This window comes from Phyllopteryx taeniolatus, chromosome 12 (assembly GCF_024500385.1).
Source record: "Phyllopteryx taeniolatus isolate TA_2022b chromosome 12, UOR_Ptae_1.2, whole genome shotgun sequence".
NCBI lineage: Eukaryota > Metazoa > Chordata > Actinopteri > Syngnathiformes > Syngnathidae > Phyllopteryx > Phyllopteryx taeniolatus.
The window spans coordinates 2,028,198-2,055,195 of record NC_084513.1 but is presented as its reverse complement, the minus strand read 5'-3'; the positions used below and the strand labels follow the sequence as shown (position 1 = coordinate 2,055,195).

The window sequence follows — 26,998 nt, the reverse complement described above, 5'->3', positions numbered from 1 at the left end:
GTAACTTTCAAACTTTCAAACACTCCTCTGCCTGCTTATGTGACAAAAATGTTTTGAAACAGAAAATTTGTGAGGTCGTCATGACCGATGATATTAATGCAAATGAAAGCCTCCAAACCTTTTTGAAAAAAAAAAACAAAAACAAAAAAAACCCTGCCATTTCATCTTGTCTGTTCAGTTACGGGTGAGCAAATGTGACAACCGAAATATGTCTCTGCAGACAAGGCCAACTTCGCTCGGCACCCCCCGGTGGCCATCCTCCCGCTGGGGACAGGCAACGACCTGGCACGCTGCCTACGCTGGGGGGGAGGTGAGACCCCTTACGTGCTACCCTACGCAGGCAAAGTCATGACTTAAAAGTGCAAACCGTTTATTGGAAACAGACTATTGAACAATATTTGTTTGTGATACTCCAGCTTACAAAAATGTGCGAAATTGTACACAGCATGTGAATTACATCCACATGATAGAATTACATGGCAATAAAGATATGTACTGTGGCTGCATTATGTAACCTCATGACGGGAAAAAAGGTTATTAAGATGTTAAGTGGAAAGCGGTTAAAGCCTGAATCATGAGTTTTTACTCAAGGATGAGGGGCACACAGTTTTCATGAAGTTGCTGTAAAAAAAAAAAAAAAAAAATAGGCAAATGGATATTTCAAAAAAGGCGAGCTTGTGGCAACACAGCCATTTCTTTGATTTACCATCTTATGTGACAAGCTACACTGCTCAACCGTGAGTCACCCAGAGAGAAAATATCATCAATTGCTCGATATTTTTCGGCTTGAAGATAAATTGACAGGATATGTAATAAAGTACTGCCTATGAGTTTCATAATCCACTGTAATAGAGTCACATTAATAGTAGTTAAATAAAGGCACTTACAATAAGGCAGTTATTTAAAGTTAGACCCAGGAGTATTTTGACTATGGGATATGTTGTTTTATGATATTTGCCTCTATACACCACCACAAATGATTTGAACCAAAATGATCACGATCAGTCAGCCAAGACGTTTCACAGAAATATCACATATACCATTGAATTCGGTCAGCCATTTTTTTGGTGTTTTGATGCATCATTGTCCATAATTTACCCAATGTGCAACAAATAAGGCTTATTCTGTTCTATTTTTTGTATATATACACTACAGTAAATGTGTGTTTTAATGTGTTGTCAGGATACGAGGGGGGCAGTTTGCTAAAGTTCCTGTGCGACATCGAGCACAGCATCGAGGTGGTGCTGGACCGCTGGAACATCGACATCGTGCCCGATGACAAGGAGGAGAAGGGCGACCCGGTGCCCTACAACATCGTCAACAACTACTTTTCTATCGGAGTGGTAGGAATGTTTAACTGTAACATATTCGTTACTGCTGCGATTGGCTGGTGACCAGTCAAGAGCATACTCTGCCGCTCGCCCAAAGTCAGATGGGATAGGCTCCAGCTGTTGTGTTTTGGATGAGACATTCTTAAAAATATATAAATATGGAGTTACATGTTTTGCGTTTGACAGCCAGGATAAAACAACCAACAACCCGTTGAAGGAATTTAGTAAATCTTTTTTTTTTTGGGTCAGAAAAAAACAACAACCCTCGTAAGAAGCATGCCAACAACCCAATATAAAACATGATTTTACAAGATGACGTCTGTAATTCTGACTGGCATTCCAGTAGACTGCACTATGATCACTGCACCGTGTTGTGTGCATCCATTTTTATGGTCTCGGTAGCTACTGTATGTGAATTACCAGTTCTGTCCTCTCGCCATAATTATCATAAATATCCTTTGTATTTTGTCTTTCAATTTACTATTCCTAAATTATAATACACAGGTAACATTGTTTCATAGTACTGTATGCCAAAATATGTACTTACATACATGCATGTAATGCCTCACCCTAATAATAAGATGACGTCAACATGTAGCAGATGCATCATTGAGTTGTTCCCTTTTGGACAACTTTCTTCATTGGTTGATTCAGTTGGTTGCCAGGTTACTGTTACTGAGCAACTCATCTTCTGATCGACTCGTGTTCCAATGGAGTTATTGGCCAAAGGACTCATTTATGTTTTTTTGTTTTTGTTTTTTTTGTGGAACAACACACACGCACACACACACACACACATTTATCTTCAGGTTGGTCAAATGGTTATGTGTTGTCACACATCAACAGTGTAGCATCGTCATGGCAACGCAGCAGCTGTGGAGTCGATACTCACTTGAATGAAGCCTCAGTCATTACACTCACTAGATAAATAACTATTTTGCAGCTCGTTAACTAACTAACTAACTAACTAACTAACTAGATAGTTGTTGACCAGTGAGCTGAAAACAAACCAAATCCTGTAAGTATCTAGCTCACTAACTAAGAGGGTATCTAACTTACTAGGTAACTCACTAACTGGCTACATAACAAAATAATTAGATATCAGTTAACTCATCATTTGACTAACAGGCTAGGTATTCAGAGGTGAGTAGAGTAACCAAATATTGTACTCAAGTAAGAGTACTCTTACTTTAAAATAATATGACTTGAATAATAATAATATAATAATATGAAGTAAAAGTAAAAAGTAGTCCTCCAAACATTTACTTGAGTAAGAGTAAGAAAGTACTCAGTGGAAAAAAGAATGTGAATGTGAGTGCGACTGGTTGTTTGTTTCTATGTGCCCTACGATTGGGTGGCGAGCGGTTCAGGGTGTACCCCGCCTCCTGCCCGAAGACAGCTGGGATAGGCTCCAGCAGCCCGCGACCCTAGTGAGGATAAGCAGTAATGAAAATTGATGGATGGATGGATGGATATATTCCCAAAAACTTTCAAGATAAACGATAGTATCGTTGATATTTTTATGCCACTGATATAATGATATTAGAGCAAAATAAAGAATTTGTACACATCTTACAAATTGTGCCCTGGTAATCAAACATATCAGCACAACTGTGTAATGTTCTCTCATTTACTAAATAAAAGTAGGGGCGCATTTCACAATAAGCGCAAGTTAAACGTGTTCTAATCAGGTACTGAAAAATAAAGTTTGGCATCTTGACACAACAGTGAAGTCTCAAACAATTTTACACAGTTTAATTTAACAAATCGTAACTGAATCATTTTCGAGGTTATGTTTTTTCAAAACGTTTGTTTTGGGTCATAATGGCGTTGCACATTGCACATGCATTTTTAATAAGAGCTCCCAGTGGTAACCGTGTGGTCGCCTCGATAAGGAGCTCTCTAGTTCTGTCTGTTTTTGTGTTTTTCGTTTGCCTTTGGAGACGTTACGCGACTTACTTACACAAGGCAAGACTTGCTAAACATTAGGGAGTCTACTCCGGACTTTCTTTCACCAACTTTCACAATTTCTTTACTCTGAGTTACTCACTGGTGGAGTGGCTGTGATATATGGCACTTTGAGGCGACGGCACAGGGGGAAGCAAGCCAGAGTGCAGGTCAAGCTCCGGAAGAGAGGATTCCGAATGCCGCTCCCATCGATTCACCTCGCAAATCTACGCTCTCTACCCAATGAAATGGCGAGCTTCATCTTCTCACAAAGACCAGAAAAGACTTCGGACCTTCCGCTGCCCTGTGCTTCACGGAGACATGGCTATGTGAACGCATCCCGATGACCCCGTAATGCTCCCGGCCTTCCAACTACACCGAGCGGACCGCGTCACGGAGCTATCAGGGAAAACACCAGACGGCAGAATATGCTTCTACAACGAAAAATGGTGTACTGATGTCTCGAAGCTCAACAGACACTGGAGCCCGGACTTGGAGTCGCTGTTTTGAACTGTAAGCCATTCTACTTGCCACGCAAAGGTCGCCTCTTTCATCCTCGCCGTGGTCTACATTCCTCCCCAGGCTCATACGAACGCCACACTGCTAAAGCTTGCCAAATAAGTAAACGAACATGGAAAAAAAAAGCACCCAGATTCACCCCTCTTGGGGACTTTAACAAAGCTAAACTCAACCACAAACTCACTAAATACAAGCAACACATTGACTGTCCTACCAGGGCCAACAATATTCTAGACCACTGCTATACCACGCTAAATGACGATCGAGAACCGATTGGAACCGGGACAAACGTTCCGGTTCTCCCGGAATTGTTCAAATTTAAAATTTCAGTTCCCAGTATCGATGCCTAGTCCGCTGACCCCGAAGAAGAAGTGGCGAAAACGAACAAAGAAGAACTCGCACAAGATGTGCTTGTGTCCAATGGCGGCAGCGGCGAACAAAAGTGTGTCTTAACGTTGTTAAAATTAATGACCAGACCACTTGGAATAAGATTATATTGTGCGAAGGAGGCTTTCACGATGTGCAGTGTGTGATGCACTTCAAGCCTCAGCCTACACCATGCGGAGCTTCAGTGAAGTCAACTCTCAGTCAATTGGGTGAGTGAAACAATAAAATACGTCGATGACAACATTGAGACAGCTAACAAGGTAAACGGTTGGTTGCACCTTTGCACTGATGGGTTTTAGTGTTTATTTTAGTCTTCAAAGCAATGTAAGAGCCGGTGACAGAAAAAAAAGATTAACATTGAGCTAAAACTGCACCGTAGCAACTTTACATCACAATGAATTGGGACAAAATTCACATAAATGTTGTCTCACATGTGCCTCATCGGTGGGTAAGGAAAGGAATCAATGTTTTATAGCATTTGGTTCCATCCATCTAAAAAAATAAAAAAATAAAAAATCACCGGTACCGTGTGAGGTTACTTTCCGTGCCAAAATGCTGAGTTCCAGTGTGTACCCTTGAAAATAAAATGCTCCAAGCTTAAAACAGGAAGTCAAGTTAAAACTTGCACATAGAAACCATTTGACGTGATAAAACAGTCCCAAATAAGGATTTTAACAATTCTCTATTTAACCTTTAGCTGAAAAATTCATTAATAAATATTAATTCAATTGGGTTAGTTCCACACACATTGCTTTTTAGTTCATAGGTTTGATATTAATACTGGTTATAAGGAACCTCGAGTCAAATGCTAATTTTAGTCAATGCTGCGGGCTGCTAAGATAATGGATGTTCGTAATTTGGATACCCTTTATTTAAACCATGCAAACTTTTTTTGACCCAGCCCCCGAAAAGAATCGGAATTGATAATCGTTTGGAACTGGAATCGAAATAAGGAACAGTAATCGGGACCAAAATAGCTCAAATTCAAACAATGTCCCACCCTTTTGCCAGTCTGGTAGGGATTAAAATCGCTGACTAACTACAACCGATCAGCACCCACCCCCCCACAACCAGAGAACAAAAGAGGACTATCTGATGACTTGAACACCTTCTACTGCAGATTTGAAAAGGACACTTTCACACCCCACACCCACCCAGTCGCACCACCAACCACCATCGCATCTCTGACTTCTGCGTTGACCATTCATGAACAGGATGTGAGACGCATCTTCAAACTACAAAAGATCAACAAAGCAGCGGGCCTAGACCTTGTGTCCCCATCCTGCTTCAAAGTCTGCACGGACCAGCTTGCTCCAGTCTTCACACAGATATTCAAGAGATCTCTGGAACTGTGTGAAGTACCATCCCATTTCAAACGCTCCACCATCATCCCAGTCGACAAGAAACCTGCAATCTCGGGTCGGAATGACTACAGGCCTGTCGCCCTGACATCTGTGGCCATGAAATCCTTTGAATGCATCGTGCTGGACCACCTCAAGAGCGTCACACGACCCCTGCTGGATCCCTGCAGGTCTGCGGATGATCCAGTCAACATGGGAATGCACTTCATCCCCAATCTCCTCTCCTCCAAGCTTCCCCAGCTCAGCGTCTCGCCTGCCATCTGCCAGTGGATTTACAGCTTCCTGACAGGCAGGACACAGTAGGTGAGGCTGCGGGACACCATGTCATCCACCTGCACCATCAGCACCTGGGAGCGCCAACGATGTGTCCTCTCTCCGCTACTCTTCTCTCTCTCTCTACACGAACAACTGCACTTCAATGCACCCAGCTGTCAAACTCCTGAAGTTTGCAGATGACACCACAGTCATGGGGCCTCATCAAAGACGGTGACGAGTCTGTGTATCAACGGGAAGTGGAGCAGCTGGAGCTTTGGTGCGGCCGACACAGCCTGGAGCTGAACATGCTCAAGACTGTAGAGATGTTCATGGACTTCGGGAAGCATCCTTCGCCACAGTTGCCCCGCAGGCTGTTGACTGGCCTGTCAACTGTCGAAATCTTCAAGGTCCTGGGAATTACAGTCTCTCAGGACCTGAAGTGGGAGACCAACATCAACTCCAGCCTCAAAAAGGCCCAGTAGAGGATGTACTTCCTGCAGCTACTGAGGAAGCACGGCCTGCCACAGGAACTGTTGAGGCAGTTCTACAGAGCAGTCATCGAATCAGTCCTGTGTTCATCCATCACAGTCTGGTTTGGTACTGCCAGAAAAAAGTACAAACTCCAACTGCAACAGACAATCAGGACTGCTGAAAAAATGGCCGGTACCCCCCTACCCACCCATGAATACTTGCACTCTGCCAGACCTAAGATAAGAGCATGCAAAATCCTCCACATCCTGGTCACCATCTCTTCCAGGTCCATCCCTCAGGTAGACGCTATTGATCAGTGCAAACTAAAACCAGCAGACCTTCCAACAGCTTTTCCCTCTTGCCATTAAATTGCTAGCGGCTAAGTGACCCTACTGTGTTTTTATGTTTTTATGTCTCAAAAGAATTTTTTAACAAAATGGCTGTCTACTGCTGTACTAGGGTGGCTACAACTTCCCGAGACAAATTCCTTGTGTGTTTTTGACATACGTAACAAATAGAGAGGATTCTTATTCTGAGAAGTACAAACAAAACTGACTCTGCCTGTTCCATTTTAACCGCCATTTGTTCCAAATTTTCTCTTCCTTTGTCAGTCATTTTCTGATCTTTTGCCATCTTTTACTCAACTTACATGCGCTCTCTCTCTCTCTCTCTCTCTCTCTCTCTCTCCTTGTCTCTGTCTGGTCTGTGCACAGTAAATCCATCCATCCATCCATCCATTTTCAGAGCCACTTCTCCTCACTAGGGTCGCGGGCGTGCTGGAGCCTATCCCAGCTATCATCGGGCAGGCGCCGGGGCACACCCTGAACTGGTTGCCAGCCAATCGGAGGGCACATACAAACAAACAACCATTCGCACTCACAATCACACCTACGGGCAATTTAGAGTTGTCAATTAACCTACCATGCATGTTTTTGGGATGTGGGAGGAAACCGGAGTGCCCGGAGAAAACCCACACAGACACGGGCACAACATGCAAACTCCACACAGGTGGGGCCGGGGATTGAACCCTGGTGCTCAGAACTTTGAGGCAGATGCTCTAACCAGTCGTCAACGGTGCTGCCTGCAGAGTAAATGATTTCAGTAATTACCGCTTGCTATGCAGGTTTGATTGGCGGAACTCGTATGTGATTGGTCGGTACAGTTAATCACTACCGTAAAGCCTGAAATATGAAATATGTGCCACTTAAAATAGAGCCACCCAGTATGTCTTGAATCACCTTTCTTTTTTGGCTATGGTGTGGGTCATTTTGGGACTGCTTCTGGGTCCAGACGCGGACCGTGAGTTAGTGACCCCAATTTTAAAAGATGTTGCAACAATCAAGCGAGCAAGAGTGAGCTGTTTAGCTCCGCAGCACAATAGCTAGTTAGCTCGCGGGCTAGTGAACGTAATAAATAGTTAACGTTCCGTAAAATGTCCCAGTTGTTTGCATCTATGGAGTAAAAGCCGTTCCACCAGCGGCTCGCTGCGTTATGAGCGGCGCGCCAGGTGTTACCACAACAATGAAAATTTGAGTCTGGAAAAAAAGTCTCGAGTTGGTCGAATTTGTGAAACGATAACCCGCCCTACTGTTCTTCTGATTGGCTAGCACCAAGACAGGAATGGTATTTTTAGTGGATACTGATTCGCTGAAGCACTTCAGCAACATACACACTCACACAAATTTTATTTTTTTTCATTGAGGAGCAGTTTTGCCATTTATTTCTTCATTTGAGGAACAACTTTATAATTTTCAGGAGCAATTTTTTTGCAACTCAATCGCAGAGGGATCCGAAGCAAGGATTTTATAAACAATACAATTATGACAACATGATGGGGGAGTTGAATGTAGGGCTGCAGCAAATGAATATTTTAGTAATCAAGTATCCTACTGAAAATTGTATCAAACGATCGATTATGTGATATTCGATACCTACCTGACTCAAAATTTTGCTACTTACAGATCATCAGATTGGCCGTATGTCACAGTGACTACACTGAGCAAAAATCACACTGTATGTACCATTATGGTTGCATTATACTGTCCTAGTGACAGTAAAAAAAAAGAAAACAAAAGCCACACTTTCGACGGTACTCATAATTAAAAGAGACACTCCGTAGTCCGCAGCGCTAACGTTATGTTAGCAAAGACTAATGTTAAGCTCACCGATTTGCGCTGTTAACTTCACCTTTGTCAATCGGGTCCCGCAACGCGGCCTCATACCCGGCAGAGAGAACCTTCCTTGTAACAAACAACGGGTGCTCACCTTGCATTTTATTATGAAATGGTACCACACTTTCGCCATTTGTCTTTTTTCTCTCTCCTCAATTCGGCATTGTATTTTGCAACCGCTGTCTTCCCGCTCACTTCCGTATCTACGCATCGGTGACGTGAGTGCATTGTGTCACACACGCCACTGCCTGCTTCCGTCTTCGTGAACGTCTGCGCGGTAAACCTGATTTGCAGTTTTGCTTTTCGATGTGTTTTTTGATGCACAAAATGCGAATTTTGACCTACAACCTGCAATGCAAGAACGCTTAAGTCGACCCTTGCAAACATACGTAGGTAAGAAATGTGCATCAGTGGACGCAGATTCGCAATACCTTTTGTGTCCCTGATCATTTTTGTGCGTCTAGGACATGGGACGCACATACAACAAGATCCCTGCACATTACTACACACCTCTGTAGGTAACTAATTAGCTAAAAAGCTAGAAATCTAGTTAGACAGACAACTAACCCACAGAGTAGCTAACTAACTAGGTGACTCCAATGGGTTAGATCACTAATTCCCGACTTGGCTGCAGTGGCACACTAGTGTGCCTTGGGAGCTCATCAGAGGTGCCATTGAAAATTATCCAGTTTTGGTTCATTTGTCCCCCAAAAATTATTAATTACAAATATATTTTGGTTTATCTAGCTATGCCAGCAACATATAGTGACAGGCAGAACAATAAAATGCTCTTCCAGTAGATGGGAGAAGGTACAAATATTTGTGTTGTAGGGCTGCACAAATAATCGACTTTTAATCATGATCGAGATTCTAGCTGCCCCGATTAAATGAGCCTGATCGTCGGCGATTTTTTTACTTTTAAAATGCAGTCACTGCTGCACATGAAAAGTGCTTCATATGCAGCAGTACCCGTAATCTAGTCAGCCAGCCACCAGGGGGCAACACAGTTAAGGCTTCATTAAGCCCCGACACCGCACTCCAGGGCTACCTTCAAAATAAAAGCCTAAAATGGCATTTATATCCATCCATCCATCCATTTTCTGTACCACTTATCCTCACTAGGGTCGCGGGTGTGCTGGAGCCTATCCCAGCTATCTTCGGGCGAGAGGCGGGGTACACCCTGAACTGGTCGCCAGTGCACTGAAAACTGTTAATGAAAACCGTTACATTTTGTTTGTTGAAAGGTAGTGCAATAAAGAGATTTTCCCCTAACATGAAGAATAATCATGACTAATAATCGTGATTGTAATATTGATCAAAGTAATCGTGACTTTTATTTTGGCCATAATTGTACAGCCACCTGTTGGAATTCATACAACAAACTCCTGTAAGGCATGGCTTCCCGCGAGTATCAGCTTTGTGTTCAATTAAACAGGCCCAAGTAAGCTAAATTGAGATAAGGCTACCGTTATTTCATTGTTCGTACTTTGTGTGACATTTTTTGTTTTGTGGTGTCCCATAAGATTTTTCCAATCTAATATGGGTGGCTCAGCCTAAATGTTGTTAAAATGTAATATTGTGCTAGATAACTAAATAATTACATAGCAGTTAACTAACCTTCTGGCTAACTAACAGGCTACGTAACTAAGTAGCTAAATTAACTAATAACTTACTAAATAACTGACTGGATAGCAAGCTAGCTTCTACTACCTTCCAAAGCATTATATACATTTTATAGATTTTTACACCAGATGGGTATTTGTGGTGTTTAGTCAAATTCTAAGCCGGGTCATCAACATACCATCTTAAGAGCCAACCATCTGTTTTGAAATGTTATTTTATTTTTATTTTTTATTACCTTCTGTGTCCCACTCCCCAGTGTCATGGCATAACTGCACGAATAAAAATAACTCTTAGTCATCGCATGTACAGTTTATCGTAGAAAAAAATAAGATACAAATGCCCAAAAAGGACATCGTGTGCACAGGTAGAAGAGGATGCACCGTGGCGATGTTACACAACTGCACCCCCGCTGATGTCTGCGTGCTTGCCAGACTGAACACACTTGTCAATGAGTGAACTGTGTCTTCTGGTTTCAGCTTTCTGAATTGTATCACTTTCATTTCCCATTCAAATCTACAAACAGTCACAGTCCTGTGTGAAGATGATGTTAGTTTCGTAGTATTACTATATAGAATTGCCTAATTATTTAGTTCATATTTTAATAAATCTTTGTATGAAAAAGTAATGCATAAATCTTTGCATGAAAAATTCATGCACTGTAATTAAATTTTGCAGGTGAAGGTTACTTCTTTATTAGTTTATTATTTTACTATACTATACAGTGAACCCCCGCAGTCACATTTTGAAATTTGCCTTAACACAGATTTTTTGGGGAGAACTTACACTTCATTATTCACTGACAAGCTCATCTCATCTATCCATCCATCCATTTTCCATACCGCTTATCCACACGAGGGTCGTGGGCGTGCCGGAGCTTATCCCAGCTGACTCTGGGCGAGAGGCGGGGTACACCCTGAACTGGTCGCCAGCCAATCACAGCGCACATATAAACAAACAACCATTCACACTCACATTTACATCTACATGCAATTTAGAGTCTTAACCTACCGTGCATGTTTTTGGGATGTCGGAGCAAACCGGAGTACCCGGAGAAAACCCACACAGGCACGGGGAGAACATGCATACGCAACACAGGGGAGGCCGGATTTTTAACCCGGGTCCTCAGAACTGTGAGGAAGACGTGTTAGCCAGTCAGCCACTGTGCCGCCAAGCTCATCTTTTTGTCTTTTTTATGCTATAACAGTATTGTTGTGCTGCCATCTAGTGGCATCTTGGTGCCAAGGAAACAATTTGGAGTGAGGCGCATCATTTAGACAACAGTAGTCCTAACCCTGGTGGCAAATGGATGGATGGATGGATAGCCCTAACCCTCCACCCTCTTGTGGCATCTATAGGCAATTATAAACCCATTTAGTGGCATTAATTCCTCACATAAATCCGCTATTTGCTGCAGGGCTTGGTCCCTGTTCCCTGCAAATAGTGGGGGTTCTGTATATACTGTACAAACCCTACAGTGGAACTTCTTTTTTTATATATTTGTCATACAATTTGTTGTCTTTTATCTAGAAAGTGAACTGTTTCATATAATTATTTTCTTAGAAGTTAGCTATCTAGCTAATTAACTGGCTAGCTAACTAGTCTTTAGCCAACTAGCTACATAACTAGGCAAGTAACTCCTAGCTAGCTAACTGCATAGATTTGTAGCAAGTCTTTTTATAAACACTCCCTAGAGTATGTATGTTACTAAATCCAGAAAAATGACCACCAGTTTCTTTTGCACCTGGAAATAGGGTGCGTGAATTAAGCGGCGGTCCACCAAAATTGCGTGTTGTCATTTTTTCGCACAAGGTAATACTTGTAATTATTTTCAAATTACGTTGTTGAGAAATCCCTTTCCCACCTCATTTTTGAATTTTTCAATTCAGTTGGGATTTTCCGTGGTTCTGACAAAGATGAAAATGTTACTTGATTTCGGCGTTGAAAATCACACATTCATAGGATTCCTCCTCGATAGAAACCTGTATATCGTTGAGTCAATATTATTATTCTTGTTTTCTGTGAAATTCCAAGTAATTCCGGGGATGTGGTTGCTCTCAATTTGACCCGCAAAATGACATGGCTCGAGTGGACACCGCCGTTGAAAAATCAGAAAATGGCTTGTCTCGGCAAACAAGAAACATCTGGTTTCAGTCTCATATTTCCTAATGATTTACATTTATTTCTGGGCAGAAAATATTGTCAAATTTTCAACATAAAAAAGGCATAAAATACATAATCCTTATTTGATTCTTACAAAGTAGGGCTCATTTTATTCATTTAATACCGCTCTATCCAATGTTATCTTTTTTTATATAAATGTATTTTGGAAATTTTACCGAACTAGAGGGGTTCAAAAAATCACAAAATCTACCAACCAAGTCAGTAAATTATCATCACTGGAACAAACGAGATTATTTAACAAAAAATATATTTGCATTTTTTTTAAAGTGGACATGTACACTTAGAATAAATGTACTACACTGTACGTGAGACCCGGAGTGACAGATCATGGTGCCTATCTGGACACCTGAGCAAAGCAGCCGCTATGACTCAGCCCATCACGTCAGCATGAGATGCTCACCAATCTGCTTGGCTAACCTTGTGCTTCAAGGTTTGGGTGCCATGGCGACATCAGGCTCAATCTGAGCTCTTCCACAGTTACAGTACATGACGCTGACTTGGCTACATGGTGTGGAGCATGTGGTGGGTCCCAGGCCATGACAAATCATGCTAGTGTTTGTTTTTTTTATGCTGTGAATGCAAACTTGAGAATGAAGTCCTACATCCTACAATTCACTTCAAAGATGATACATTAGAATTACTCCTAAGCAAAGAGGATGGTAGCCAAATATTGTACTCAAGTAAGAGTACAGTTACTTTAGAATACTCTGACTGAAGTAAAAGTAAAAAGTAGTCCTTCAAATATTTACTTCAGTAAGAGTAAGAAAGTACTCAGTGAAAAAAAACTACTCAAGTGTAACTGGTGAGTAACTTCTGATTAAAAATAATAATAATAATAATCAGAGCATGAACATTAAATAGAATAAAAATAAGTAATGTATGGGAGTCTACACACACCTGCCACCATTTCAATTTTTAAGTGCCCACAAACCAACAACACATGGATTGGGGTTTAAAGAAACATTATTTGCCTTATTCATTGAAATGACTGAATGAAGCAGCTGTTTCCTGAACAGACTTATTGATTGTCTGTGTGTGTGTGTGTGTGTGTGTGTGTGTGCGTGCGTCGTTTGTGCGAATGAGCGAGAGAAAGAGAGAGAGAGATTAAGATTACAGCATGGCACGTATCCCCAAAAAAGCGTGTTTTACAGTGAGAGGGCTAATGTTGCCAGATGCACTGCGAAAACAACAATAGAAACATCTGCAGTTTACCGCAAGGTGTTTTCTCAAGTTAGAAATGGGCTGAAATTCTGTATCCACTTTTGGGTAGAGGCAAGATTACACTGCATCATAAAGTTGTTGTTTATCAGAGTTTGTAAAGTAAACACTCATGCGGCTATTTTCTTCACCCCAAAAATGAGTCATTTTGATTAGCCTGTGAAGGCTTTTATGTGCCGTCATGTGACTAGCTTGTGCCGACTGATTGGTGAATTGGACTCAAATGACACAAGTGATCATGTTGGATTGGCGCAACGGTGCCCTATGCGGAAGTTGAAGGTGAAGTCTAAAAATAGATCACTCACACAATCATGGATAAATAAAAGTAACGAGCGGCATGTCGGTCATTGTAACAGAGTAAAACTATTAATTCTTCTTAACATAAATACTCAAGTACAAGGTATGGTGTATTCAAACTACTCTGACCAGTCCAATTTATCCAAAATGTTACTTGAGTAAATGTAGTGCGTTACTACCCACCTCTGCTCCTAAGTATTAAAGTTAGTACTTTATAGCAGCGCTTTCAACTAATTCCATCGATAACGAGCCAGCTTGCAAGGTATCAGGCAGAACTAGTTGTGTTACAAGTTGGGCTATGTTCGGAATCACTCCCAATTCACTGTATAGTGAGTTTGCCTCTTTGTTGTGCAGTTCAAATGTGTAGTGACTATAGGTTATCCCCTATATCATAGGTGTCTAACTCAAGGCACGGAGGCCAGATGCAGCCCGCCACATCATTTTATGTGGCCCGCGAAAGCAAAACATGCTCGTCAACTTCCATGATTTTTTCCTAAAATCTGTACCCAAATTCCAAATTGTCATATTAATAAACAATAATGTTACCAAACCGTTCTTCTTCAGTAACTTAAACAATACTTGAACAAACTATTATCCTTGTCTTCTAATTTCAAAACTAGTTATCCCTCTAGTTTGTTGTGTAATGGTAATAATATGATTTTGTGATTAAACATTTCACTGTGCTAAAGGCCCTCTGAAGGAAATCATAACTACAATGCGACCCGAGACAAAAATGAGTTTGACACCCCTGCCCTATATATTGCCTTCAACATGTCCCACATTGCATTTGAAAAACTGTTGAACAGACGATGGTCACTAGAAAAGCAATATATTCCATGATGTATTGTGGCAATACATCCATCCATCCATTTTCGACCGCTTATCCAAGGTCGGGTTGCGGGGGCAGTAGCTTTAGCAGGGACGCCCAGACTTCCCTCTCCCCAGCCACTGCATCTAGGTCTTCCGGGGGGAATCCCGAGGCGTTTCCAGGCCTGCCGAAAGACGTAGTCTCTCCAGTGTGTCCTGGGTCATCCCCGGGGTCTCCTCCCGGTGGGACGTGCCCGGAACACCTGACCAGGGAGGTGTCCGGGAGGCATCCGAATCAGATGCCCCAGCCACCTTATCTGGCTCCTCTCTATGTGGAGGAGCAGCGGCTCTACTCTGAGAGCCTCCCGGATGACCGAGCTTCTCACCCTATCTCTACGGGAGAACCCAGACACCCTGCAGAGGAAACTCATTTCGGCCGCTTGTATCCGGGATCTTGTTCTTTCGGTCACGACCCACAGCTCGTGACCATAGGTGAGTGTAGGAACATAGAACGACCGGTAAATTGAGAGCTTCGCCTTTCAGCTTAGCTCCTTCTTTACCACAACGGACCGATACAAAGTCCGCATCACTGCAGACGCTGCAACGTTCCGCCTGTCGATCTCCCGTTTCATTCTTCCCTCACTCGTGAACAAGACCCCAAAATACTTGAACTCCTCCACTTGGGGCAGGACCAACTGAGGACCATGGTCTCAGATTTGGAGGTGCTGATTCTCATCCCAGCCACTTCACACTCAGCTGCGAACTCCTCCAGTGAGAGTTGGAGATCACGGCTTGATGAAGCCAACAGAACCACATCATCTGCAAAAAGGAGAGATGCAATACTGAGGCCACCCAACCTGACCCCCTCTAAGCCTCGGCTGCGCCTTGAAATTCTGTCCATAAAAGTTATAAACAGAATCGTTGGCAAAGGGCAGCCTTGGCGGAGTCCAACCCTTACCGGGAACGAGTCCGACTTACTGCCGGATATGCGGCCCAAACTCTGACTCCAGTCATACAGGGACCGAACAGCCCGTATCAGGGGGTTCGGTACCCCATACTCCCGAAGCACTCCCCGCAGGACTCCCGAGGGACATGGTCGAACGCCTTCTTCAAGTCCACAAAAAGCATGTAGACTGGTTGGGCGAACTCCCATGAGCCCTCGAAGACCCTGCCGAGGGTGTAGAACTGGTCCACTGTTCCACGGCCAGAACAAAAACCACACTGCTCCTCCTGGATCTGAGATTCCACTTCCCGACGGACCCTCCTCTCCAGCACCCTTGAATAGACCTTACCAGGGTGGCTGAGGAGTGTGATCCCCCTGTAGTTGGAACACACCCTCCGGTGTCCCTTCTTAAAAATGGGGACCACCACCCCAGTCTGCCAATCCAGGACTGTCCCCGATGTCAACGCGATGTTCCAGAGGTGTGTCAACCAGGACAGCCCCACAACATCCAGAGCCTTTAGGAACTCCGGGCGAATCTCATCCACCCCCGGGGACTTGGCACCAAGGAGCTTTTTAACCACCTCGGTGACCTCAACCCCAGAGATAGGAGAGCCCGCCATAGAGAACAGACTCTGCTTCCTCATGGGAAGGAGTGTTGGTGGAATTGAGGAGGTCTTCGAAGTATTCTCCCCTTACCGACTCACAACGTCCCGAGTCGAGGTCAGCAGCGCCCCATCCCCACTATACACAGTGTTGATGGTGCACTGCTTCCCTCTCATGAGACGCTGGATGGTGGACCAGAATTTCCTCGAAGCCGTCCGGAAGTCTTTCTCCATGGCCTCACCGAACTCCTCCCGTTTTTGCTTCAGCGACCACCAAAGCCGCATTCCGCTTGGCCAACCGGTAACCATCAGCTGCCCCGGGAGTCCCACAGGCCAAAAAGGCCCGATAGGACTCCTTCTTCAGCTTGACGGCATCCCTCACCGTTGGTGTCCATCAACGTGTTCGGGGATTGCCGCCACGAAAGCCACCGACCACCTTACGGCCACAGCTCCGTTCGGCCGCCTCAGCAATGGACATCATCCACTCTGACTTGATGTCCCCCGCCTCCCCCGGAACATGAGCAAAGTTCTGTCGGAGGTGGGAGTTGAAACTCCTTCTGACAGGGGATTCTGCAAGACATTCCCAGCAGACCCTCACAATACGTTTGGGCCTGCCACATCGGACTGGCATCTTACCCCACCATCGGAGCCAACTCACCACCAGGTGGTGATAAGTTGACAACTCCGCCCCTCTCTTCACCCGAATGTCCAAGACATGCGGCCGCAAGTCTGATGACACGACCACAAAGAACCCCCCTTTCAATGGACGCCTCCTGGCGTCCTGCCAGGCTTCCCCGGGTGAGCCACGTAGAAGTCGTCCAAAAGGGTATGATCGAGTATAAGCTTCCAGGAAATCCAAGACCCGTACCCTTCACAGTCGACCAGGTACTGGAACCCCCTCCCCTTAGGCGTCACGTCGAGGATGCGTGACACCATGAAGGCCGGATCGTTGGCAATAATCAGGGAGGATGGAGGGGGTACGGCCGGAGGGCTTAGGGCGCAGGTGGAGACAGGCTTGAGCAACGAGACGTGGAAGGTCGGGTGAATCTTTAAGGACTGTGGAAGCTTCAACTGGATGGAACTGGAATTAATTATTTTGGTAATTGGGAAAGGGCCAATGAAACGGGGAGTGATCTTACCTGATTCAGTTTGAAGTTGGAGGTCGTGATAAGAAAGCCAGACAGATTGGCCCACCTTTTATTCGGGCGTCAGGGAGCGATGACGGTCTTACGTCTTTCCACACTGCCTGGATTCTCCAGAGATGATCCTTGACGGCGGGGACTGCCACTGCCTGCTCCTGTTCTTTTAATAATGGGGGTTGGTAACCATAGCAAGCCATGAATGGGGACATACCGGTAGCGGAACTGGTGAGGGAGTTGTGGGCGTACTCAATCCACGGGAGGAATGAACTCCAGGAGGAGGGGTTGCGAGCGGTAACACAACGGAGGGCTGATTCTTGGGATTGGTTTGCTCGGTCCGTCTGGCCGTTGGTCTGCGGATGATATTCTGACGACAAGCTGGCTCTTCGGTGGCTACGGGGAATGACGGAAGTGCGGAAGACTGTGCGGGAGGCGGATGTGAAGCTGACGGATGTGGGCTCCTTGGAGAGTTAGTGCTTTCATCAGTGCCTCCGAGGTTGCTGGGTACATAATGGCCAAAGTATTCTGTCACGTATGGGGAGTAGCTGGACCCAAGAGCAGACAGAGGCAGATGTAAAATGATGACGAGTTAGGAACGGTAATGGAGGTGGTCCCAGGTGGGTTGGCAGGCAGTGGTGCGGACAAGTGGCAGGCAGTGGTGAGGACAGGCAGCTGGCTTGACAGCAGGACTGACGTGGATCAGGAACACGGGAACAATGAGAACAAGGAGAGAGACAATAGTCCAAAAAGGGAACGAGGAATAGAGGTAAAGGGGCCGTGGTACCGCTCGAAGTAACTGCAATACTTTGGTGAGGATTTCCTGGAACAGGTAGGCTTATATACCGGTGGTGATGAGGCTGATTGGATACAGGTGCTGAAAACAGAGAGGGGCCCCCTCCCCTCTCTGTTTTCAGCACCTCTCTCACCTGCCTGTGAGAGAGAGAGGACGCAAAGCATCCTCCCGGCTCCAATAATGGAACTGCAGGGCAGAATATGACAGATAGCTTGATATATATATATATATATATATATATATATATATATATATATATATACACAGTACACATGAACACAAGTGTGTAAACCTGATGTCATGGGGCCACGTGTGTGACCTTAGTGCTCTTGAGCAGAGTTCCTCTGGTCTTAGATTCGGGATTGGTCTCTCAGCATGGTTATTCATTACCGTCCATTATTCATAACCTGGCATGGACCTGGCAGCTGCTGACTTCCTGTCAGTGATACTTCCGCTGACCTTCACTGAATGCCAGCAATACTCCAACGGATGCATGCACACACATGCGCACGCACGCACACACACACACACACACACACACACAGACACATGCAGACACACATTTCCACTTGCACACAATTTTTTATTTTTTTTTGCACGTCTGCATGTTCTCTAAGCAAAGATAGTCATGAGGAGTAAATGTGAGTAAAGAGTAAAGTTCATGTAAAGGTATTCACAAGTGCAATAACACATTAGTTAGTAGTGGTTGCTCACCTAAAACTAAATCTATGGTCATAGACAGCCGCACTGTATCCCACTGGACACCCTCCAGTTTCCTGTGATACAGCATATCCAATATACCCTACTCGTAAAGATATTCAGCTTTCAGGATGAACCTAAAATGCACTATGACATGTACATGTAAACTTAATTTAACCTCCTCTTAACTTTGAAATGCACTTGTCAAACTGTTCAGTGTTTCAGTACTATTTTGGACAACTTGCCTTCACTCTAACAAGGAGCTGACCACCAAAGTTCACAACAGGTGTTTGAGCCATAAACCGACCAAAGATAGTTCCTGGATTAATTAGAATTGGCTTTTAAACAGTCCTTTTCATCATGCTGTTTACGTTTCGACGTCACGAGACCATTATTCAACACTACCTTGCCATTGCAAACCTTAATGCAAGATGTTCTCAGAAGGAAGTGGCCACTGAGCTTAAAATGTTTCAGGTTTACTTAAGCAGGTTGCAACAGAGATACAGAGAGACTGGACGTGTCACAGAAAGACAGAGAGGTGGACGTTGTTGTTGTTTTCATGGATCAAACACCTGTTGTGAATTTTGCCATTCAGCTCCTTGTTAGAGAACAGTTATGCAAAATACTGAAACACTGAACGATTGGACGTGCATTCAAATGTTTAGAGATCAAATTATACCTATAAAGGTTACAATGTGTTTCATCCTGAAATTTCACCTGAAAACATTTTGTGAGTAGTATCAGTCCCATAAAATTTGCTAAACAAAATGTACAAAATGAATGAACAGAACACGTGGTTCCGGTCTGGAACGGATGGTTGTCACGGTAACAGACAGTACAACACTTTTGTTTGCCAAGAACATGCGAGTCACGAGTTTAATGAAAATTAAGAAACCAACAATGTGAGATACACTCCTCTCCAGCTGTGGATTCATGCTGCTTTGACTCCACCCCCCACATGCCGTTCAGTGTATGAATTATACAAGTCTTGTTTGGCTGTTTAACTACATTAGTTATAGTGAGGCAAGGCTAATAAATTGGCACGCAGGAGCAAAATAATGACCGAGTGTCAGATGTTATGGGTCATGTCTTGCAATGTTATGTGTCTAATACGGGCAATTTCGGTTGAGTCCCCAGCATGTCCAGATGTTGGCACAATTGCGTGATCACGTTCGCGTCGCATTAGTTCTATTTAAGCGTTTTACGGCTGTGTCGATGCCGGTTTGTGTCTAGTGTGACACTGGCGGTGCTAATCTCTTGCATGCTAACTCACTAGATTAGAGGTTTCTGTCTCCACCAGTTCCTGTGGGTTTGTCCTTTTCTGTAGCACATCCTGTTTCAACTTTAAAAGTAGTAATAATAATAATAATAATAATAATAATATGTGGTCTTGAGTGGCTGCCCACGGGCACCATGAAACCTTACGTAAACATAACCCCAAGTAAAAAGTAGTCCTCCAAATAAGTACTTGAGGACAAGTAAGTACTCAGTGAAAATACTTAAGTACTGTGTAAATGACAAGTCATTTGGGTTTTATTATTTTTTTTAATCACAGCATGAATGTTAAATAGACCAAAATATGAAATAGGAATGGGCAACTTCAGATATATCCTGACAATATCACTTTAAGTAAAGCAATTAAGTTTAACGGTCATAAAATAAAAGAAAATACTGGCCACCAGAAATGGTCTTAAATTAACTTTGTTTGCTTGCACTCATGTAACAGCACAATAGGCTCACCAGGCAGAGATTACATAGAAAACCGCTACATAATCATTAATTTAGAATTTTATGGCTGCAACACGTTCCAAAAAAGCTGGGACAGGGTCATTTTAACCACTGTGTTACATCACCTTTTCTTTTAACAACATTCAATAAACGTTTGGGTACTGAGGACACTAATTGTTGAAGCTTTGTAGGTGGAATTCTTTCCCATTCTTGCTTGATGTACAGCTTCAGCTGCTCAAAAGTACGGGGTCTCCGTTGTCGTATTTTACGCTTCATAATGCGCCACACATTTCAATGGGAGACAGGTCTGGACTGCAGGCAGGCCTGTCTAGTACCCGCACTCTTTTACTACGAAGCCACACTGTTGTAACACGTGCAGAATGTGGTTTGGCATTGTTTTGCTGAAATAAGCAGGGGCATCCATGAAAAAGACGTTGCTTGGATGGCAGCATATGTTTCTCTAAAACCTGTATGTATCTTTCAGCTTTAATGGTGCCTTCACAGATATGTAAGTTACCCATGCCATAGGTACAAACACAGCCCCATACCATCACAGATGCTGGCTTTTGAACCTTGCGTCCATAACAGTCCGGATGGTTCTTTTCCTCTTTGGCCCAGAGGACACGACGTCCACAATTTCCAAAAACAATTTGAAATGTGGACTCGTCGGACCACGGAACACTTTTCCACTTTTCATCAGTCCATCTTAGATGAGCTCGGGCCCAGAGAAGGGTTGAACATATTTGCAAATCATAGTATTCTGTTTTTATTTATGTTTAACACAACTTAATTGGGGCGGCACGGTGGCCGACTGGTTAGAGCGTCAGCCTCACAGTTCTGAGGACGCGGGTTCAATCCCCGGCCCCGCCTGTGTGGAGTTTGCATGTTCTCCCCGTGCCTGCGTGGGTTTTCTCCGGGTACTCCGGTTTCCTCCCACATCCCAAAAACATGCATGAATTGGAGACTCTAAATTGCCCGTAGGCATGACTCTGAGCGCGAATGGTTGTTTGTTCCTATGTGCCCTGCGATTGGCTGGCAACCAGTTCAGGGTGTACCCCGCCTCCTGCCCGATGACAGCTGGGATAGGCTCCAGCACGCCGCGACCCTAGTGAGGAGAAGCGGCTCAGAAAATGGATGGATGGACAACTTAATTGGAATTGGGGTTGTAACAACTGGTTTATCCAAAGCGTTTTTCTTTGTATGCTTGTAGAGTAAAATGATATCATCAGCTGCTGCTCGAAGGTTAAAGGAATTTACTTCAAGTGGCTCCTCACACACTGTCAAAATAAATAGGTTAAAATCTTCTTGTCTGTCTTGCAACTTTGCTGTTGCATGTGATTTAAAATGAAATACATGCTAACCGGCCACTACATTAGGTACACTTACAGGATTTAATAAAGCGATCCAAAACAAGAGTTGCATCAGAAACTTTTATTTGCAAAATATGTTTACGATGCTGTTTGTAAGTTTGCAACGGTGGACAACTGCACTGCAATATCCTAAGACATACAATATACAAATAATAAAACAAACAAAAATAAATACAGATATTCACTACCACTGAATAGCAATAACAAAAATATCCTATTTGTTTTGATAAAAAGAAAAAACACAATTAATGTATAATTTGTCCCACTTGTGTAACTAGGCAAGTTACAATACAGAATTCAAATATTGTTAAATACCTCTACAAGAGCCAATCATTAACCATTTCTATTCATTTCTTGACTTTGATTGTGTGTCTAATGTTGTTGTAAGTGAGTATAAACATACAGATTGAAACATGTTTGGGAAGAGGAATTAGATTAAGATCCAGATTTGAAGTTTGCTTCCTCCCTGCTACCCAAATATACCAAAATGCATCATGTATTGCTTTAAAACTGTCTCAAATCTGTCCATTTTCCACTGCTTGTCCTCATTAAACCTGCAGAAAGATCTACTTCGAGACTGTTTGCTCAGCAGATACTGTAGCTCGCTGTGTACGCGTAATTTTCGGAGAATTTTCGGCCTCACGAAGCGTTGAGACAAATATCTTAGTTTTTCTCCTTGTGTGCGCGCTACTTGAGCTACAACCCCAATTCTAATGAAGTTGGGAAGTTGTGTTAAACATAAATAAAAACAGAATACAATGATTTGCAAATCATGTTCGACCTATATTTAATTGAATACACTACAAAGACAATATATTTAATGTTCAAACTGATAAACTTTATTGTTTTAGCAAATAATCATTAACTTAGAATTTTATGGCTCCAACACGTTCCGAAAAAGCTGGGACAGAGTCATGTTTACCACTGTGTTACATCACCTTTTATTTTAACATTTAATTAACGTTTGGGTACTGAGGACACAAATTGTTGAAGCTTTGTTGGTGGAATTCTTTCCCAGTCTTGCTTGATGTACAGCTTCAGCTGTTCAACAGTCCGGGGTCTCCGTTGTCGTATATTACGCTTCATAATGCACCACACATTCTCAATGGGAGACAGGTCTGGACTGCAGGCAGGCCAGTCTAGTACCCGCACTCTTTTACTACGAAGCCATGCTGTTGTAACACGTGCAGAATGTGGTTTGGCATTGTCTTGCTGAAATAAGCAGGGGCGTCCATGAAAAAGACATTGCTTGGATAGCAGCATGTGTTTCTCCAAAACCTGTATGTACCTTTCAGCATTAAAGGTGCATTCACAGATGTGTAAGTTACCCATGCCATTGGCACTAACACAGCCCCATACCATCACAGATGCTGGCTTTTAAACTTTACGTCCATAACAGTCCGGATGTTCTTTTCCTCTTTGGCCCGGAGGACACGACGTCCACAATTTCCAAAAACAATTTGAAATGTGGACTCATCGGACCATAGAACACTTTTCCACTTTGCGTCAGTCCATCTTAGATGAGCTCGGGCCCAGAGAAGCTGGCGGCGTTTCTGGGTGTTGTTGATAAATGGCTTTTGTTTTCCATAGTAGAATTTCAGGTTGCACTTACGGATGTAGCGCCGCACTGTATTCACTGACATTGGTTTTCTGAAGTGTTCCTGAGCCCGTGTGGTGATATCCTTTACACATTGATGTCGGTTTTTGATGCAGTGCCACCTGAGGGCATTCAATGTTGGTTTTCGGCCTTGCCTTACATGCAGTGATTTGTTGAGGAACATTGTCCTTAAACTGTTCGACTATTTTCTCACGCACCTGTTCACAAAGAGGTGAACCTCACCCCATCTTTGCTTGTGAATGACTGAGCAATTCAAGGAAACTCCTTTTGTACCCAATCATGGCACCCACCTGTTCCCAATTAGCCACCTTTTTTGGAACGTGTTGGAGCCATAAACCTCTAAGTTAATGATTATTTGCTAAAAACAATGAAGTTTAAAGTTTATCAGTTTGAACATTAAATATCTTGTGTTTGTCGTGTATTCAATGAAATATAGGTTGAACATGATTTGCAAATCATTGTATTCTGTTTTTATTGATGTTTAACACAACATCCCAACTTCGTTGGAATTGGTGTTGTAAGTCAATAGAATAATCTCCCAAAGGTCTTTGGAATCATTCAGATGTTTGTTTATTTATTTTTTGATGATGAAGATGAGCCTTTTGTTGTTTTTGGTAACACAATGTCCCAACTTTATTGTAGTATTATAAATATTTAGTAAATTATGTTGCATTATAACTACGCTTACAAGTACGATTATCCTAAAAGTTATTTGGGTAAATCTAATGCAGTAAATGTTGCACTCCCAACCCACTTCTGTCCACTACTATCACTTTGGAATGATAGAAACCTGCTGTCAGGATTCAGGTTGCAAGTTGGACCCAGATGCAGAGAGGACGGAGGTGAGTTTGTGAACAAAGGTTTATTGCAGTTTGGAAGCGAACAAAGGAACTGAGAACTAAATCTGGGATTGGCAGGGTTCCAACGAGGACCGGTCTGGCAGGGTAGGAGGTTGTCGGTGGGCCGCAAGAGGTGAGCACTGGTTTGCAGGGAGCAAGCGCAAATGGCAGACTGGGGACAAAGAACAAGAATGAGGTAGAGATAAACTCACGAGTCTTCAGGAAGCAAAAAGATAGGCAAGGTGGCTAGGCTACGAACTCCACGTAGAGCGTTGATAGTCTAGCGACGAGTTGGAGTCCAGGTGCAGCTGCTAGACTCCAACACGTCAACCCTGCAAAGCGCTCATGACAAACACACACAAACACACACACACGCACACACACACACACACTGGGAGTGGACTTAGGTTGCTGAAACAGCACCCCTGACACCTGATTCCTCACAATATCTAGCATTTCTGGAAATGTCTGACTTGAAAATTAATTTTGAAGTATGTTCAAGACCAAGTACATTTCTTTCGAGAATTCAGGTTATAAGTGTAGGTGAGTGCCAGCAGAGAGGGCTTTTCTGGCTATGACAGCTCCGAGCTGATTTTTGGGTTGTTTCGCTGCCAGTTTACGCCCAATGTGACACCTGCTAATCTGGTGCATGCTAACGAGCTATAAAATCTTTCTGTCCACTGGGTCATGTGGGTTTGTCCTTTCCAGTTCCACTTTGTGGTTCGACAACTTTCAGATCAAAACAACTTTGATGCTAGCGACGACTGGAGGCGACAGCAAATATTTGGGGATTTTCTGATGTGACTGTCAGTCATGTTCTGGAAAGCTTCGGGTTGTCCTAAACCCAAAAGAGTTACAAAAAACATGTTTTTATGCACGCCACTTCCCAAGGCCATTTGATTCACCCCCTCCCAAACCCTCAATGCTGCCGCGTTTTCCACTTTTGTGCCTCGTTGTTGTTATTGCAGTCACCTTGCCGTAGTGTCTCGAATGTCGTGAGGCACTACAAAAAAAAAAGCTCCATATTCCTCATGCTTCCTATCAGTCCATCAGACTGTCTGTGATGTCCCGTCGCTCGGCAGGTCTCAAGTTCTCTGCCAATTAACGCGGAGCAGGCACATCTATTTTGAGAGATGAAACTTGCTGATGCCGTCAGATTGGTGCATCAGTGTCCGTCGGGTCACACTCAAGGTGGCATCTCGCAGAAAGCCGATAGAATCCAAATATGATAAGATAACCTTTATTAGTCCCACAATTGAAAAACATGAATACTGACCAAAACAAGAGGGAAAGGTTACTTAATGCTGCAAAGCACTTATCATGAATTTGTCAAAGAAAAATTCTGTAAGCTTTTTAATTGAGTGAAAAGAAGTTTGTATATTTTGTTTTTTATTAATAATTTATATACAAAAGCCCACGTTAGGCAGCACAGTTAACCAAGTGGTCAGCTCATCTGCCACACAATACAAAGGTTCTTGGTTCAAATCTTGGCTCTGGGCTTTCTGTGTGGCATTTTCTCCTCGTTCTTGTGCAGAGTCTAAAATGTCCATAGGTGTAAATATGAGTGTAAGTGGTTATTTGCCCATAGCCTGCTGCACTCTTGAGCTATCTGCTGATCAAAAATTCACTCAAAACCATTTGCTCAGCAGATAGCTCAGTGTTTATGCGTAATTTTGGGGTTTGAGACAAATAGCTAATATCCACCCATCCATTTTCTGTACCGCTTACCCTCACTAGGGTCGCGGGCGTCCTGGGGCCTATCCCAACTATCTTCGGGTGAGAGGCGGGGTACACGCCGAACTGGTCGCCAGCCAATTGGAGGGCACATATAAACAAACAAGCATTTGCACTCACATTCACATCTACGGGCAATTTAGAGTCTTCAATCAACCTACCACACATGTTTTTGGGATGTGAGAGGAAACCGGAGTACCCGGAGAAAACCCACACAGGCGCAGGGAGAACATGCAAACTCTACAGAGGCGGGGCCGGGATTTGAACCCCATTCCCCAGAGCTGTGAGGCAGACGTGCTAACCAGTTGTCTACCGTGCCGCCGAGTAGCTAACAATTGATATTTTTTGCCTCTTGAGGTGAAAAACTCACTGTGTGCACGAGCTACATGCTGAGGCAGAAATTCAGGTTGCCAATCAAAATGCATCCTCCGTTTGCCTTGCCTAGACTTTCTCTGTAGCCATGGCATCGTCCATATTTTCCTATATACTTTATAACCCCGGCGGCACGGTGGCCGACTGGTTAGAGCGTCAGCCTCACAGTTCTGAGGTGCGGGGTTCAATCCCCGTCCCCGCCTGTGTGGAGTTTGCATGTTCTCCCCGTGCCTGCGTGGGTTTTCTCCGGGCACTCCGGTTTCCTCCCACATCCCAAAAACATGCATTAATTGGAGACTCTAAATTGCCCGTAGGCATGACTGTGAGTGCGAATGGTTGTTAGTTTCTATGTGCCCTGCGATTGGCTGGCAACCAGTTCAGGGTGTACCCCGCCTCCTGCCCGATGACAGCTGGGATAGGCTCCAGCACGCCCGCGACCCTAGTGAGGAGAAGCGGCTCAGAAAATGGATGGATGGATACTTTATAACCCCGGCGATACCAACATCTAATCAATAAAATGAGGAGTATCATCATTTCATCAGTGTTTTTAACTTCATTCATGCAATCGGACGAGGCAACGTTGACTAAATATC

The 26,998-nt window shown here is 43.7% G+C and overlaps 1 protein-coding gene across 6 annotated transcripts in view; it reads left to right on the top strand.

The window, feature by feature from the left end:
• Nucleotides 1-26,998, top strand: part of LOC133486621 (diacylglycerol kinase beta) — a 141,771-nt gene that overhangs the window by 58,305 nt on the left and 56,468 nt on the right. For all 6 annotated transcript variants that reach the window (XM_061792045.1, XM_061792046.1, XM_061792047.1 and 3 more), the window contains 2 exons: nucleotides 221-310; nucleotides 1,183-1,343. In XM_061792045.1, the coding sequence (XP_061648029.1) occupies nucleotides 221-310; nucleotides 1,183-1,343 (251 nt within the window). The remainder of the gene's footprint in view (nucleotides 1-220; nucleotides 311-1,182; nucleotides 1,344-26,998) is intronic.